Source organism: Dendropsophus ebraccatus, chromosome 3 (genome assembly GCF_027789765.1).
Source record: "Dendropsophus ebraccatus isolate aDenEbr1 chromosome 3, aDenEbr1.pat, whole genome shotgun sequence".
Classification (NCBI taxonomy): Eukaryota; Metazoa; Chordata; class Amphibia; order Anura; family Hylidae; genus Dendropsophus; species Dendropsophus ebraccatus.
The window spans coordinates 16,015,015-16,033,696 of record NC_091456.1 but is presented as its reverse complement, the minus strand read 5'-3'; the positions used below and the strand labels follow the sequence as shown (position 1 = coordinate 16,033,696).

Here is an 18,682-nt window from a genome sequence, read left to right as displayed (position 1 = left end):
TGTACCATAGCTGCATATCTCTTGTAACCAGTAACTGCGTCTACTGGTCCCGATCAGGACAGGTTTCCATTAGGAATGAGCTAATTTACAGTACTTGCTAGGCGAAGCACTAGGCGAGGCGGTCAGCTTGTCAGTCTGCTGCTTTTGAATTCCATGCCGGGTACTGGGAAAAGCTGGATCCAGTCCTGGGACTGGAAGATGTTTCCCTGTTTCCCAGCACTGGATCCAGCTTTTCCGAGCACCTGGAACGGAACGGCATTGAGTTCAAAGGCAGCAGGCTGACAAGCCGACCGCTGAGCCTTGCGCTAGTCCTGTAAATTCGCTTATCCCTAGTTTCCATACTTAAAACATAAAAGATTGTCAGCAGAAAAAGATCACCTGACCCATCTAGTCTGCCCATTTTTTACTGTAGATTTACCAACCACATCTCCTCAAAGATTGTTCCAAGCATCTACTACTCTATCAGTAATCAGCAATCTGCTTGGCGACAAACCCTCACGTTTTATGCTGGCACGGGGGCTCTGTCAATAATGCAGTCACATGGTCTCACACAGGGTCCCCATGCCCCAGTCCTTGCCGACTGCCTGCAAACTTCCCCTATAACATATAAAGGTAAAGTGCACAACAAAGTTATAGCCGCAAAGTCTCCTGAAAATAATCGAGATAACGGGGGTTGGCATAAATATTTAAATTAGCAATTTCCCATGAGACGTTAGCATTTTGTAAGAACTCACGTGACTCTGCAGGGATTCTTGGCCAGTTCTCCAGTACCCCGTTTCACCTTTCTTACACGGTGCCGGCAGCCATTACTTACAGAATTCCATGTGTCATAAGAAGGCGGATACAACATCAGTCATCCCCTGCCGGCAGTATGAAAGGCGACGGAGAGGAAACAACAAACATAAACATTTCTTCTCAAAACTCAACAATACTTCAAACAGGGTCTGTGGGCAAATCAAAAAAATTGAAGTTCATGTCTTTGAGGTTAAAAATCCAATAATAAGTCGTAGAAAACTCGTACGAGCTCAAAGTATCCTTAAGTCTCATGGGAGCAAGGGGTAGTAAGCGGCAAATGTGGTGTTCACAGACTGGCTTCATCCCATCAAAGACATGGGAAGACGATGAGAAAAGAAGCAGACAGTAAAAAAGAGCGGCAGCAGTCATAGAGAGAAAACCTATAATATTCCTTTACTGCTAGTTTATATAGAAATAGTTTAACTTATAGTCAACCAATATATGGCCATTGTATGGGTAGGCATGACTATGTATTAACCTATTAGTGGATCTGTTTTTGTTTTTTGTTTTTTTTCTTAAAGGGGTACTCCAGAATTTTTGTTTGTTTGTTTTATAAACTTGTATCAGAAAGTTATATAGATTTGTAATTTACTTGTAATTTCAAAATATCAAGCCTTCCATTACTTATCAGCTACTGGATGTCCTGCAGGAAGCGGTGTATTCTTCCAAGTCTGACACAGCGCTCTCTGCTGCTACCTCTGTCCATGTCAGGAAGTGTGCAGAGCAGTAGCAAATTCTCATAGAAAACCTCTCCTGCTCTGGACAGTTCCTGACATGGACAGAGGTGGCAGCAGAGAGCACTGTGTCAGACTGGAAAGAATACACCACATCCTGCAGGACATACAGCAGCTGATAAGTACTGGAAGACTTAAGATTTTTAAATAGAATTAAATTACCAATCTATATAACTTTCTGACACCAGTTAATTTGAAAGGAAAATAAATTTGCCAAAGTACTCCTTAGTCTGTATCTGAAATGTAACCAATTTCATATGAATTTTTTTTTTGTAGAAAATAATTATAGTGTGTGCTATTGGTCCCATAGCTGTCTATGGCTGCTGTATTATGGCTCCATACAACACAAATCTTAGCAGAACAACTAGGATTTGGACCTATAATTGTCGGGTGCCGACCACGCATCGCTACGTGTAATAAAGGTGCGCGCCCGGCGGCTGACGATATGCAAGCAGAATACATTACCTATCCATGCTGCAGGGCTCCTCCTGCGCTCTGCTTCTCCCCGAGTCCCGCGCGCTGCAGCTTCAGAGCCGCCTGTCTGAGCTGACAGGCTGCTCAGCCAATCACAGGCCAGGACCGCCGCAGCCAGTGATTGGCTGAGCGAAGTGGCGTAGCCACCATAGAGGCAGGGAAGGCGGTTGCTATGGGGCCATGGAGGGAGGGGGCCCAGGGAAGATAAGAGCCTCCTGTGTCCTTTTGCTTAACCCCTTATGTACTGCAGTGTGTAGGTGACCCAGTGTTCTCTTACATGCTGCAACACAAAAAAGGGTTAACAATTAGCTCTCTGCCTCACTACCCTGATAACCTCTGACCTCTGTTCTCTGAGCACCTGCAGAGGTCAGGGGTTATCAGTGCAGGATTAGTGAAGGAGATAGAGCTAATTGTCTTCTGTATTAACCCTTTGTTCGTGTTGCAGCATGTAAGAGAACATTGGGTCACTTACACACTGCAGTAAATAAAGGGTTAAGCAAAAGGTAGTCTGCTCCTGCACCTATATATATAACCATGAGGCTCCTAATACGCTGTTATAGGTAAATACAGTGGATGGACAGAACAAGCAGCCATTGGCTTTTTGCTCTGCCAGTCACTGTTGTAGCTGCACGCAGGATTCTGCTTCTGGCCACAAGATTTTTTATTTTTTTTGCCACATCACCTAATATATATATATATATATATATATATATATATATATATATATTAGTGTGTAGGGGGGCTCCATGAAGTTTTTTTGCTATGGTGCCCCATGAATCCTAGCTACGCCCCTGCAGAGCGCAGGAGGAGCCATGGATAGGTAATGTATACAATTTAAGCAAGGACTGCAAGGACATCAGTAACTATGTCCATGCAGCCCTTGTTAAACGATTATCGGGCCCTGTAATAGGCCCAGTAAACGAGCAGTTTACAGTTATTATCGGGCCCCTATTGGCCTGTGTAATTCTACCCTTAGGCTATGTTCACACACAGTATTTTTGCTCAGTATTTTTCAACCAAAACCAGGAGTGGATTGAAAACACAGAAAGGCTATGTTCAAATGCAAGAAATTCCCTGCTCCTACGCATCTCTTATCTATTTATCGCTCTGCATCACCTACGTATCCATCCATCCATCTTATTTCGTGTCTCCGTCCTTTAAAGAGTTCTATTTCTCCATTGCATCTTTCATCTTCCTATTTATCATACCAAGCAAGCAACTTAGAATTCAGTACAGTATTTTATTTTTATTTTTTTTCTTCTTATTTAGCTTTATTATTTATTACTATGCCTACTGAAAGATAATATCTAATGCAGTCCTGATTGGTAAATGTCATGTGTACTTCCAGCTCATAACCGGATTCCCAGGCCGGGGTCAAGAATGACTTCAGGCTGCCGGGCTCAGCCAGAGCTTTAATAACTGGGTGTTGGTTGCGACAGGACCTCGGCTTTAACAGCCGCTGTTTCTACACTTAGCTGTAACCATTTTAGAAAAGCTGACCATGCCATGTGAAAGAAAGCACAATCCCCCCCCCCCCCTTATTCTATGGTGTTGATATTTCCAGTTTCCCTATTTGCAGGATTTTCCTGGGAATGCTGATATATTTGACTTTGATATATTTGATTTTTAAAATATCTGTATTCCAATTAATGTCAATTATATAAATAACCCCCCCCCCAACTTTATAATATTAGTCACCCAGAAGCTCTTGGAAAGCTATACTTACCTACAGGGGCGAAGCTAGGATTCACAGGGCCGCATAGCAAAAAAAAAATTTAAGAGCTTCCCCTCCCCTACGCACAACACGAAGCACTGCGCATATTATACGGACAAGGAGAGAAAGGAGCGCTGCACCTCACACCTATGGCTGACACTAATGCCTCTCGGCTACATTTAAAAACCAACGCCAGGATGTTGGTATATAATTTGATCAAACTATATTGCCCCATGTACCACGTGCAGGTCCCCTGGTTCACATGGGTCCCTACACTAACTCAACACTGTGTCAGTCAGCGACCGCTAACCCCGCAAAGTGTGCACAAACAGGGAAGGGAGGCCATAGAATGACCCTGCAACCCCAATGTCACAGGACCAAACCCCAAGGGCCCCCCCCCAAAATCCAGCAGACACCGCCGGCGGAGAAAGCTGCCACCAAGCAACACAAGTGTGAACAAGGTCTTACTACTCACCATTACTCCTGCAGGTAGAATGGGAAAATTAGGAGGTACTGGCCATGTGTTCACAGGTGCCTCCTGCTGATTGGGGTCACATGGGTCTTACCCGGAAGAGTGCTAGCACTCAGAAAAGGGGGACAAATAAAATACGGACAAGGAAAGAAAGGAACGCTGCACCTCACACCTATGGCTGACACTAATGCCTCTCGGCTACATTTAAAACCCAACGCCAGGATGTTGGTATATAATTTGATCAAACCATATTGCCTCATGTATCACATGTATCCTGGCTGCAAAGACAAGAGTGACTGGCAGAGCAGAGAGCCAATGGCTGCTTGCTATGACAGTCCACTGTTTTTACCTAAAGGGCCCATTAGGAGCCCTTATGGTTAAATACATAGGTGCAGGAGCCGACTACCTTCTTCTTAACCCCTACTACACCTCTGCAGGGAGCTCTGCATACTTTCCTATTTGATTGTGCAGCTGGAGAACAGACATCAGAGGTTATCAGTGCAGTGAAGCAGAGATCTCTGTCTTCTGCTTGTTAACCCTTTTTTGTGTTGTAGCATGTAAGTAAACATTGGGTCACTAACACACTGCAGTACATAAGGGGTTGAGCAGAAGGACACACGCATGGGCCCCCCTCCTGCTCAGGCCCCATAGCAACAGTCTACCCTGCCTCTATGGTAGCTACGTTACTGCTTACATACATTAAAAGGAGAAGTCCCACAAAAATAAAAAATCACAGGCTACCACTACTGCTACAATATCACATACCATGATAATGGATTGCCCACTCAGCCAATCGGTGACTAGGGCGGGACACCACTGCAGTTACTGGATGAGCGGGCAATCCATCAGCGGGGCTGTGACGTTGCCTTCTGTACCTTATGATGTTTTGCACATAATAAGCAAGCAATACTTTACTTGGTGAGTGCCGAGATTTTCTTATCCACTTCCAATGAAATAGGCATCAAGAAAACTTTATATTTTCCAGAATTAGTTTTTTTTTCTTCTTCTTACAGAGACATGCAACCTACCTTACTAGTACCTTGACCCTGTGTAAGCAATATGAACCAATGTACAAGCCGCCTCTTCGGTCCACATATGGACATCTGCTTCTGGATGATTAGAATAAATTTGTGTTAAAATGCAGCAGTGAACATTTAAAGGGAATCTGTCACTATGTTTATGCAGCCTGAAATCAGGGAAGCATAAACGCTCAGAAAAGCTGAACAGATAGGTGTATTATTGACATCATTCTGTTCAACCGTTCTCCTAATATGCAGGAGAATAGGATTCTTGCCACACCCCTTCCCCGCCCTCCAGCTGCTTATTGACAGTTGACTGTCTATACAAAGCATGGATAGATAACTGCCAATCAGCAGTTGGTGGGTGGAGTTTTCTGGTGCTCATCAATATACAGGACTACTGAGCACATAATGGAGAGGACTACTTATTGCCCATGTTATTCAGGAGGATATGTTTAGATCAGCTGCACAGAACAATGTAAGTGATACATCATTCTGTTCAGCTTCTCTGTCACTAGTTTATGCTACCCTGAGATAGGGCACCATAAACCTACTGACAGTGTTTCTTTTAACAAAACTTGTGCAAAAGGATCTTGGTACCAACAGCAGCTTACCAGATTCCAGCTCTATGAAAAATCAAATCAGGAACTTGACTTGTTATGTTTCCAGTTTTTCTTTTGAACTAGTTTTGACCAGTGAGTAAATATCATTATGCCTGTTGTCTATTAAAGGGATATTCTGGCAAAAATCTTTTTCTTTCAGATCAACTGGTTTAAGAAAGTTATACAGATTTGTAATTAACAGTACTTTTATTTAAAAATTTCGAATCTTCCAGTACTTATCAGCTACTGTATGTCCTGCAGGAAGTGGTGTATTCTTTCCAGTCTGACACAGTGCTCTCTGCTGCCACCTCTGTCCATATCAGGAACTGTCCAAAGCAGTAGAGGTTTTCTAAAGGGATTTGCTACTGCTCTGAACAGTTCCTGACATGGACAGAGGCAGCAGCAGAGAGCACTGTGTCAGACAGAAGAGAATACACCACTTCCTGCAGAACATACAGAAGCCGATAAACACTGGAAGACTGGAGATTTTTAAATAGAAGTAAATTACAAATCTATATAACTTTTTAAAACCAGTTGGTTTGAAAGAAAAAGAGTACCCCTTTAAGCTTTATTTATTCTTATAATACCTTTATTATACAGTATGTAAATGTTATAAACTACCGATACCGAAGGCTTTTATAATTGCACCAAATGATCTTGTGTTTTGGTCATTACGTTTGTATAGAAAATACTTATTAGAGTTAATTGGCTGTCTCCTGTAACATTGACAACGCGCTGGAGAAAGCTACTTGGAATGAAACCGTGCTTGCAGAGACCCTCTTAATTTCATACAGGCTCATTATATAGTTTATTAGCTTATTATTAGGTTAAAATCCCATTTATGTCAAGAAAGTCAAAGTGTTTATGTGTAATTGTGACCCCATGTAATGACCAGACCATCACCTAGAACATTGGGAGGCTCATTACTGAAGGTTTCCTATCGCCCTTCTGGACTGGTCAACTTTTGCTTTCCCGAGAATTAATTAAGATATAGGGGACACAAAGACGGACTTTGGCTGACAAATGACGGCCGAACGGCATCACGGCCCTATCTGCAGACGTATTATCCAATAACAAATGAGGTGAGCTGTGAAAGACAGCGCTCTATGTAAGCTCTGAGGAAATCCATTAAGGAACGGAGCCCGTCCACTATTGTAAAGCGGTTTGTGCCGCTCATACAGTGATGTGTTTAGAGGGGAGAAAATTTTGAAGGATTATCCTCAAGCAAAAATTTTTCACCGCCTGACAGTAATTGCATTTCTTGCTTCTTTTTCTCTTTCCAAGCAATTGATCTCAAAAAGGGGAAATGAAGTGGCGATGTCTGTTTAATGAATTAACCTTTTATTGTCAAATACAAATTTTGTGCAGATTCTAGAAAAAAAAAATAGATATTGCAGATCTTCTTCTAAGAACGAGGATTTTTAGATTATTTTTTTTTTATCAATAGAGTCATTTGAAGCCTCCTTTATTTTTTTGTCCGCTGCCTTGGGGTCACCTTTGACTCTACTCTTTTAAACCACACGTTTAGACCCAGACCACCTCCCACCACTATCCCTCATGCAACCTCCCATTCTCCGATGACCTCCTTTTGTGCACCCGGCTTGTTCGTACCTCACAACCACATCCAAGATTTTGCCCGAGCTTCTCCATACCGCTAAACATCTGTCTCTCATGCACCATTATGCTGCATCCCCTGCTGTGCATTGTTATAATGCTCCCTTTCCTGCTGTGCCTCCATAGTTAATGTTCACTTTCCTGCTGTCCCCCATAGTGAATGCTCGTTCTCCTGCTGTGCCCCCATAGTTAATGTCCCCTGCCCTGCTGTGCCCACATAGTTATAATGTCCCCATTCTCCCATAATTATAATGCCCCCTCCCCTGCTGTGCCCCCATAATTTTAATGCCTCCTCCCCTGCTGTGCCCCCATAGTTATAATGCCCCTGCCCTGCTGTGTCCCCATAGTAATAATGTCCCCTCCCATGTTGTGCTTCCATAGTTATAATGCCCCTCCCCTGCTTTGCCCCTATAGTTATAATGCCCCCTCCACTGCTTTGCCCCTATAGTTATAATGCCCCCTCCACTGCTGTGCCCCTATAGTTATAATGCCCCCTCCACTGATGTGCCCCTAAAGTAATAATACCCCCTCCCCTGTTTTGAGAGCTGGCTGTTGCCGATGATCAGCTCAGTGACACTCCTGGCTGTTTAAAACTGTGAGGTATCACTGTTTCCTCTCTATCCTTATCGCCCCTGTTTATGTGTGTGACTTCACTCGGTGCCCCCCAGTGATCCTCTACACTCGGGCACACTCACTCGTCATCCTTCATGATACCGTCCTGGGGGAACGGGAACCTGTCCAGGCGACTCGGTCCTGGGAGAAGAGGGGTGTGTGAGTGGGGCTGGATGGGGGGGTGGGGACGGAGGGTCTGTAATCCAACCGTGCATAAAACGTGCGCGTCCACATCAGTCTGCCGGCGGGTGCGAGCTGCGGAATGCGCGATAAGTTATCCGTCGCCATTCCACAGTGTGCACGTACCCTAAGGCCCCGTTCCCACTGAGCAAAGGTAGCGGAATTCCGCAACGGAATTGTCCGCCGCGGAATGCCGTTAGCCTCCCGCTCATAATGGGAGTCTATGGGAGGCGCGCGCTCCTGCCCTGTCCGTGCTGAAGAATGAACATGTTTATTCTTCAGCGCGTATAGAGCAGGAGCGCGCGCCTCCCATAGACTTATGCGGTATAGAGTTACACAGCCAGGAGTATCACTATCACTGTTCTCTCTCTATTCTTATCGCTGTGCTACAGTCTGTGGTATTGGAGTAAGCAGTAGGAGTACTAGCATTAATCCACAACTACCCAAAAAGTGCTTTTTAGGACTAGTGATCTCCCAGTGTGACACAGAGATAAAAGATCTGACATACAGTATAGTATACCAGTATTAGATGTCTGATCGTGTCCAGTATACAGCTAGTACAGCTAACACAGCGGCCTGGGAATATTAGATGCATCCATGCATGCTCCCCCTGCTGTTCCTGTTCCATTTCTGTAACCACACACCCTCCCCTCTGCTGAGATGGGGCGCCTAAAAAAATGCTCTAATCTCCCATTGATTTTAATGGGATTTGTTACTCAATCTAGAATTTGAGTATTGGAAAAATGCTCACCACGAATAACGAGCATTGGAGTATTTTAGTGCTCGCTCGCCTCTAACTGTAATCATTGTTGGGGATTGTGGGAGAAAGCGATTACGCATTCCATCCAGACGTACGATCCGCGTTCATCGTCAAGGCAACCACTATAGATATAAAGACATTAAATTTTAATCTGCCTTGGACCTTTCTCAAGTGTTATCAGGCTAAGAAATGGAGAAGGCGCTCTTAAGATCCGTCTGGGGAATGTGTCCGCTACCTCCTGGGGGGCACCTGAAACCCTCGCAGCTCCGATTCTTCTTGCATTTTGGAATATGTTGATGTTTGCTCCGTGTTTCTGTGCCGTCACCTTTGATCCGGTTTGTCTGGGGGCTGACATCCATCCTGTTTACGCCTGGAGGAAGGAGAGGGGAGAGATCATTGGTTCAGCCGCTCTTCTCGACTCTCAGTACCTGTTCAGAATATTGAGCTGGAATGGGAATACTGGAAGATGCCGAGCACATCGCCGCGGCTGAACCACAGGGCAGGTGACAGGCAGGGCTCAAACTGTCCAGGAGATACACAAAGCTAGAGCAATGGCAGAATGCACAAAGAAATACACTTCTCTCCCATGGGGCAAAAGCCCGGTCAGCTCCATATGTATAGATGCATTTGCACCCATCAGCGATGCCCAAGGGAGGAAATATCTCTGCACATATTGAATCGGGTACATGCCGTTCTTTTCTGATAGATTCATACATAGTGCAACAGAAAAATATCTCTCTACGCCTCTGCAGGGGCATAACTACCACTGTAGCAGCCATATCGGCTGCTGTACAGGGCTAACCACATCAGGGGGCTCATTGACCTACTCCTGCAATACACTGGGCCCCCTGAGCCATCATCATTTGCAGCACCTGGAGGCCGAGTGTGCCCCTAGGGTTCTGCAAAGGTCCCTTTAACTGCAAGCGCTCCTAGAGGTTATAAAGGGGTTATCAAACGAAAATCTTTTTCTTTCTAATCAACTGGTTTCAGAAAGTTATATAGATTTGTAATTAATTTCTATATAAAAATCTCAAGTCTTCAAATACTTATCAGCTGCTGTATGCTCTACAGGAAGAGGCATATTCCTTCCAGTCTGACACAGTGCTCTGTGCTGCCACCTCTGTCCATGTCAAAAACTGTCCAGAGCAGGAGAGGATTCTTGTGGGGATTTGCTACCACTCAGGATAGTTCCTGTCTCGGACAGAGGTGGCAGCAGAGAGCACTGTGTCAGACTGAAAAGATAGCAATATTTCCTGCAGGACATACAGCAGCAGATAAGTATGGGAAGACTGGAGATTTTTAAATAGAAGTAAATTACAAATCTATATAACTTTCTGAAATCAGTTGATTTGAAAGAAAAAGATTTTCACTGGACAACTTTTAAATGTTAATGCGACCCTGTACCCACAATCTGACCCCCCCCCCCCCCCCCCCAACCACTTGTACCTTGGGATAGCTGCTTTTAATCCAAGATCTGTCCTGTGGTCCGTTCGGCAGGTGATGTAGTTATTGTCCTAAAAAAATACTTTTAAACTTGAAACCCCGTGCCCAACGGGAGTATCTGTGCTCTAACTTTGCACCATCCCTGCGTCACTCCTCCCCACCCTCTTCATCATTAGGAATGCCACTGAAACATTTTCTCCATGCTGAACATTGCACAGGTGCCTTAATGATCCAGCCCATGTGCCGGGCTGCCACAGGTGGGGAACAGGAGGCAATCTGCCTGGAGCATTCCTAATGATGAAGAGGGTTGGGAGGAGGGATGGAGGGGTGGTGCAAAGTTAGGGCACAGATACTCCCGTTTGGCACAGGGCTTCAAGTTTAAAAGTATTTTTTTTAGGACAATAACTGCATCACCTGCCGAACGGACCCCAGGACAGATCTTGGATTAAAAGCAGCTGTCCAAAGGTACAAGTGGTTTGTGGGGGGGTCAGATTGTGGGTACAGAGTCGCTTTAAAGGTTGTGACTTAATAGGTTTATGGTCAGTCAGCCATTTCTAGTTACGCCCCTGTGTCTCAGTATAATATTGGAGGCATATGAAGGTATACCACCCCCAGAGCACTGATCCAGCTCCCCCCTCGGCTAGCCAACCCCACTGAAGGGGCAAACTGGCCAGGGACAGATCAGCGCCCCCCATCCCAAGTTCTCCGAACAGCCTTACTGCAAACTGCGTGTGAATGGCACTGAGGTTGAAGGTAAGAGACATAACTTCATCCTCAGCGCCCTGTGCACAGTAGGGACAAATCAGCAGGTTAGATTTGTCTAACCTGCAGATAGTTCCCCTTTAAGGATCTGCTGCTAACATCTTTGTACTAATATATCACAGGATGTCTTATAGACTCATGATTGGTCAGAGCTGTTTTGTAGACATGTTGGGGAGCGGAGGCTATAATATATATCAGGTTTACATATTATGGCTAATCATTGTCTGGTTTATCATGGAAGACTTTGTAGTGTAAACAGTGTTAAAAGTTGAAATACTTTTTTGCTTCTTTTAGGTGAAGTCGGACTATGAGCAGCTTCGAGAGACTCTCGCCATAGTCACCAAAGAACGAGATTTGGCTGTGAAGGAGAAATACCAGCTCCAAGCCAAACTGGAGAACCTAGAGCAGGTCCTAAAGGTGAGCAACAACGTTTGTATAAAAAGTATCTGGAATTGTTTTAAACTGCTTAAATATTCAATAATTTGATGTTAAATTATTATTATTTAAAGAGTTTGTGTGTGATAACGTACCCCCCCCCCCCCCCCCCATGTAGATGACATGGGGCTGAACTGTAGAACCAAACACAACCCATTGAGAGGAGTGGCACTTCTGAAAAATAGGCCCACATTCTCCTAATGTGACATATTGGGGGCATTTATGAAGCTTGCGCCTCTGACGTGCACCACGGAGAAGGTGCCGTTTCTTACCTTCTCTGTGTCGTACCCCAGCCATAACCCCCACTTGCCCAATGGCGTGGCCTCCTTACACATCTGGTTTACCATGATGCTAGCAGGCATAAATCATGGCAGAAATTTCTGGGTCTGCTGCACTGTCCCACTGCCCCTCTAGAATCTAGTAGGTTGAAAAGGTGGTGGTACCTAATTTAAGACTGGCGTACTCGTAATAAATGTCCCCCATTGAGAATACGTCATACTACATGTTGTTCCATGATTTCAGAGATGAGCGCAACTCCAGCATGCCTGGATCCGTCCGAACCAAAGCGTGCAGTATCTGATTAGCGGTGACTAAAGAAGTTGGATGCAGCGCTAGGGAGTCCTGGAAAACATGGATACTGCCTGGGACTATGGCTATATACAGGACTCCTTAGGGCTGCATCCAACTTCTGCATCCACCTCTAATCATATACTGCACGCTCTGGTTTGGATGGACCCAAGCATACTCATCTCTATTTACGACCCCTTCACCTATGTTCCCAGCATATAGGCCAAACATACCCACAGGACTCAAGTAACCCTAAGGAGACTAAACATTGTTTTCTTTCAGCATTTACTGGGGTGCTATGCATCACCATACCTTGTTTTTGCTGTTTACAAAAACATAGAAGACCTATAAGATGGGCACCTTAAAAGCATATACTTTTGCATTTTACTTTTTTGTATTATGTGTTCTCATCCTTTGCAAAAAAACACGACTGTATTCTACCGCTGTTAATATTTATTCATTATACGCAGTATTAGATGACCGCAACTTCTGATTCCTGCTACTCAGGTTTTATTCTGAAAGCTGCCATATTATAATATTTTTTGTTATTGAGACTGTTGCTCTGAAGATGGTCGGGTTTTCTTTGTTCATATCTTTTTATGAGGGGTTATCTTGTCCTCTTGACCCATGTCTTTTTTTTATACCTTCTAAGGCCCTATTCCCACGCTCCTGGTTCTGTCATCATTGCGGACCTGCAACTACAGATACATAGGGCCATACAGTCCATTACCCTAGCGATCCGTGCCGCAAAAACGGTCCGCGATACAACATGTCTGTTTTTTTTGCGGGGTGGATTGCGGCCCTGCATACACGTACGTGACATGTGACATTGAATACCTATGGTTTTATGTTCTGTCCACAATTGCGGACAGAACAACGGACGTGTGAATGTAGCCTAACACTTGTCTATGGAGCTTCTGGCCGTTCCGTAGACCGGTCACATTAGGAGCGGACTAAGGACCTGTTGGCATTTGGGAAGTGTATCCTGCCGCGCGGCCAAGATGATAGTTACACTTTAAGGCGGACAACCTCTTTAATATGTGGATTGAACTGGTCAAATGATAATATCCCCCATGGTATGTTCCCCCCAGCAATCAGAAAAAAAATGTGCATGCTGAGTGTTCCAACAACAGAACCAATTTCAGATCAGTAAATGTCTGTAAATAGATCTGCCTGAAAATGCGGAATAATGGGATTGGTATATTATTAGGGCTGAAATTGTCGTGCAAAAATAACGAGAGAACGTGAAATGTGTATAAAGCCGAAAAGACTTTTTCCGATTTTGTTTTAAGAATAAATGTGTGTGTGTACTATGTGTATGTATATATATATATATATATATATATATATATATATATATATTACACGAGAGAGAGAGCACAACAATATTGAGGACATTTTGGAAAAAAAAGGCGAACATTATGTATATTTCCACTCTGCACGGGCACTCGGCACTCAAGAGGTTAAAAAGATAATTGGTTATTATTCTACATGGGGTATATAGAGATAATTATGTCTTTTTTTGTGTGTTAAAAGGTTCTTTAGAGTCCCTGTTGGGAAACTGACGTCAGTAATGAATTATATATGAACCTTTAAGAAAATTAAAGGGATGTTGAGATAGTGTTGGGGAGGGGGGAGCAAATGAAGAGAACACAATATTGAATGATATACCGGAACGCAAATGGATTAAACACACACAGAGGATTATCGCTAATAAATAGACGTAAAAGAAGTAAGCGATACATCTACATAGGATCTGGCTGGAGGTGTTCGCCAAATGGGAATCTCTTCTCTAGCGCAGGGGTCTACAAGCCCTTAGCATGCGAGACAAATTCAAAGATGGCGGTGGTATACTATTAAAGGGGTTATCCAGGGCTACAAAAACATGGGCACTTTCTTCCAGAGACAGCCCCACTCTGGTCTCCAGCTTGGCCGGGGTTTTGCTGCTCAGTTTCATTGAAGTGAATGGAGCTTAATTGCAAACCGCACCTGAACTGGAGACAAGAGCAGTGTTGTCTCTGAAAGAAAGTGGCCATGTTTTTGTAGCACTGGATAACCCCTTTAAATTAAGGAACTGTCAGGATATCGCTATAAAGTGTAATGTGGTATATAACACTACTTCAGCAATTGTGATGGTGCATTTTACTTCCCTGGAGTCCTGTGGAACTCTTCTTCCTATACAAATCAGATTGCTTAGGGGTACAAACACACACACCGTATACGCAGCAGATACGCAGCAGAATTGATGCTGTGTTCAGTTATTTAGATCTAATCTGCTGCGTATCTGCTGCGTATCGCAGCAGTAAATACGCAGCGTATATGCCGTGTGTGTTTGTACCCTAAGGCTATGTTCACACGAAGTATAACACCGTCTGTTGCATAGCAACATGCAGTGTTATACTGCCGGCTACCGGGCTGTGTTCAGCACGTTCCTGCAGCTAATACTGCTGTATCGGCTGGAGGAACATTAGTTTTTTTTACAATTAAATTGCGGGTATCATTGGGTGTGCCCACAAATCAATTAACCATTGACTACAATGTAAAGTACGGCCGCCAGCCGTACTGTACATTGTGTGAACAGCTATTGTTCTAAAGAACGGATGTTAAAATTATGCTGTTGGAACACAGCAAGCGGCATTGCATTAAATTCAATGCAGTGCCGCATCTGCAGAAAAGTACAGGAGCTGATTTTATTGCAATTGGAGTCCGTTCTTTTCTAAAAAAAAAAAAGTGTGAACCTAGCCTAAAGGTGTTAGGCTGGCTTCTCAATGCATTTCTTGCAGTCGATTTTTTCATCAGTTTTTTTGCAAAAAAAAAAAAAGGATTTGATGTATTTGTGTGCATCCCTTTTGATCTGTTTTTTTCACTGACTTTAAATTATAAAAAAAGATTTTAAAAAAATGGATGAAAACGCATGTTTTTTTTTAGCGTACAGAAAAACTTTTTTGTGTACCCTACAAACCCAAACTGGAGAAAAGAGTGGTGCTGTTTCTAGAAAAAAAAGCAAGCCAAGATAATCCCTTTATTAAAGGTGAAGTCCGGCCATTTTTAAAATCTGGCACGCATTAGGGGCAGGGGGGGATTTGATCTGGAATACGAAATTACCTCTCTCCGTGCCCACAGTGATTGGCGGGACCAGCCTCAGGACCCATCAGGCTCCAGGTTCTCCGATGCTGACACGTCACGACCCGGCTGATAGACTGGCCGCTCAGCCAATCAGTGACTGGGACAAGATGCTGCTCCAGTCACTGATTGGCTGAGCGGCCGGTCCATCAGTCGGGACAGGCATTTTCTCCCAAGACGTGACATCATCATAACTCTGAGTAAAATCCTTCTGACAGGGGTCCGGACTTATCGCTCACCGCGGGCACAGGGAGAGGTAAGGATGCCTTTACACAGAGAGATTTATCTGACAGATTTTTGAAACCAAAGCCAGGATTGGTTTCAAAAAGTGAAACCTCAGTCTTTACTTTATGACCTGTTCTCTGTTTACAGCCTGTTCCTGGCTTTGGCTTCAGATAAATCTCTATGTGTAAAGACACCAGTAGTTCATACTCTTGATCAAATTCCCCCCGCCCCTGCCGGCTTTGAGATTTAAAAAATGGCCGGACTTGAAGTTCTTCAGTACTCCTTTAAGCTAGATCTGGAGGGTGAGTTTGTAAACTTTACATTTAACTATTTGGATAAATGTTATCAGCTTATATAGTTTTTTTTAATCTATCCCCATGGCGTGTTTGGTGTATGGTAAATAGAAGGGATGCTGAGATTCAGTATTTTGTTCATCATGTATTTAGTCATTTTTTCTAGGTTAAACAGCAGGGTCATTGGTAGGATCTAAGATGGCCAAAGGCATGTTGAAAAAAAAAAAAAAAAAAAAAAAATATATATATATATATATATATATATATATATATATATATATATATATGTGTGTGTGTGTGTGTTAAAAAACAACAATGACCACATTACTGTATCAACTGAAAAGGCCAATATAGTAGGTGCTGGTATTATATAGGAACTCTACAGCCTGTATAAGTGATTACAGTTACACCCAGTGACTCACAGGTGATGTCTTCTTTGATTGGAGGCGGTCTATTTCTGTTCTCCAAAAAGCAGCAATGCTGTGTGCCCCGATACAGCAGTAATAATGCCAGCTGTGCCTCTATACAGTAATAGTGCCCCCATATACTTAACTTTCCTAGCAACGATCCTGGCCAATAATTGTCCCATGTAAATGGCCCTTAAAGTGTAACTTTTCTTTAAATAATGTGTCATCAGAAAATGACTTACTGTTGGGGGCTGGGTTCACACTATGTATATTTGAGGCTGTATTTGTGAGGCTGTATAGCAACCAAAACCAGGAGTGGATTAAAAACACAGAAAGGCTCTGTTCACATAATGTTGTAATTGAGTGGATGGCCGTCATTTAATGGCAAATTTTTGCTGTTATTTTAAAACAACGGCTGTTATATTGAAATAATGGCCGTTATTTACCGTTATATGACGGCCATCCACTCAATTTCAACATTGTGTGAACAGAGCCTTTCTGTGTTTTCAATCCACTCCTGGTTTTGGTTGCTATGAGGACCTGACTTGAGGACCAAATACAGCCTGAAGTATACAGTGTGTGAACCCAGCCTGCTGGTGCGTTCACACCTACAGGATCTGCAGCTGATTTTCTGCAGCAGATTTAATTTAAATAACTGAACACAGCATCAAATCTGCTGCAGATCCTGTAGGTGTGAACGCACCCTTATAAATGTTTTTATGTTAAACATATTTTTTTTAAAAGTTTTGGTAACTTTTTTTGTAATTTTCCAATTTTCTATATTATAAAATCATCCTGATATCTTGCAGTTTTCATTCTCACCACTGGAGCTAAAACTAAGCTAAGACTTCCTGTTGTGTCTGTATTGATAAGAGGAGGTTGCTGTAAAGTGATCTGTGCAGCATTGCAGCGTCATGTGACACCAGTAGATAAAGGAGACAATGTGAATTGACCTCCTCACAGGTCACAGAGCGCACTCAGTAATGTTTCACATTCATCTCAAAAGGAAAGAGTCTGTCTATTGTCGTCTATGTCCATGAGTCCTGCAGTAAAGCATGTCACTAATTGCTGTTAAGAACAGCTCAGGCAATATGACAGCCTCCATAACAATGTAAAAAAAGGTAAAATAAAAACAATTACAGTCAGAAAATAAAAACCGATTGGAATAAAGGAACATTTTTTAGTATCTGACTCTAATCAGTAAAACAAAATGTAGGTGACACATTCCCTTTAATAAGTAATAATACACCAGTTGACTCTGTCGCCAGCTCTGCCCACTATACGTGACATCTCCAGCCATGTAACAGTTAAGTGGATGCAGCGCTGTCATTGGAGATCTTGATCTCCTGCTGGAGAAGAATTCTTAATCTGGAGTTGTCGGGAGTTCATGCTATGAGCTGCAGGTAGTTCCTTGATGGAACGTCTCTCATCACCTACGTTCCCTGGTTGCCTTGGTGACCGGTTTGAGAGGTAATCAAGATGCGGCTCATGCTGTCTTCTCAGGAAAGACACAGATAATAAAGCTTTATTAACACAAGTGATGATGAGTCACTATCGTATGGATCGAGATAGAAGACACCTAATGCCGTCCTCGTGGTCGCTTCTTGGGGTTAGTAACTCACTTCGAGTTTATATATATTTATATAATGGAGGCAGAAAAGCTGTAGACATCCTGCGGATTGTGCTAATGGGGGATTCCATACAAGTATGGAATAAGTTTATCCAATAGTCAATTAGATACATAAAAAAAAAAAGAATTCCGTAGCGGGATTGTAATAGAACGTCATTATGGTGTATCTCCAAAAATAAGATTTACCCTGAAAATGAGACCTAGCTTCACTTTGCAGGATTTTTGGGTAGGCGTTAGAAATGAGCGAACCGGGTTCGGGTTCGAGTCGATCCGAACCCGAACCTTCGGTATTTGATTAGTTGGGGCTGCTGAACTTGGATAAAGCTCTAAGGTTGTCTGGAAAACATGGATACAGCCAATGACTATATCCATGATTTCCACATAGCCTTAGGGCTTAATCCAACTTCAGCAGCCACCGCTAATCAAATGCCGAACGTTCGGGTTCGGATCGACTCGAGCATGCTCCAGGTCTGCTCATCTCTAGTAGGCGTTAAATATAAGTCCTACTCTAAAAATAAGCCCTGGTTACAGTCAGCTGACCAGATCCCTGACACTGGGTGCCGAGCATCTGCCAATCACAGCCAGACTTGTTAGGCTCCACCCCCACTTGCCCAATGCAGGGGAGGCAGGAGGGGTATGAAGATGCACAGTAGGGGGCACTCAATATGGGGGGAGGGGGTATGTGGGCCAAATACAGAGGGGGGGGGGATGGAGGTATACGGTATGGGGAGTACCTGTAGAGAGGGATGTATACAGTATGGGGGAACAACTACAGAGGGGGAGGGAGGTATACAGTATGGAGACTACCTGCAGGGGGGTAT

At 43.6% G+C, this 18,682-nt stretch overlaps 1 protein-coding gene across 18 annotated transcripts in view; it reads left to right on the top strand.

Moving 5' to 3' along the window:
• Positions 1 to 18,682, top strand: part of RIMBP2 (RIMS binding protein 2) — a 312,677-nt gene that overhangs the window by 187,483 nt on the left and 106,512 nt on the right. For all 18 annotated transcript variants that reach the window (XM_069960976.1, XM_069960983.1, XM_069960980.1 and 15 more), the window contains one exon: positions 11,476 to 11,598. In XM_069960976.1, the coding sequence (XP_069817077.1) occupies positions 11,476 to 11,598 (123 nt within the window). The remainder of the gene's footprint in view (positions 1 to 11,475; positions 11,599 to 18,682) is intronic.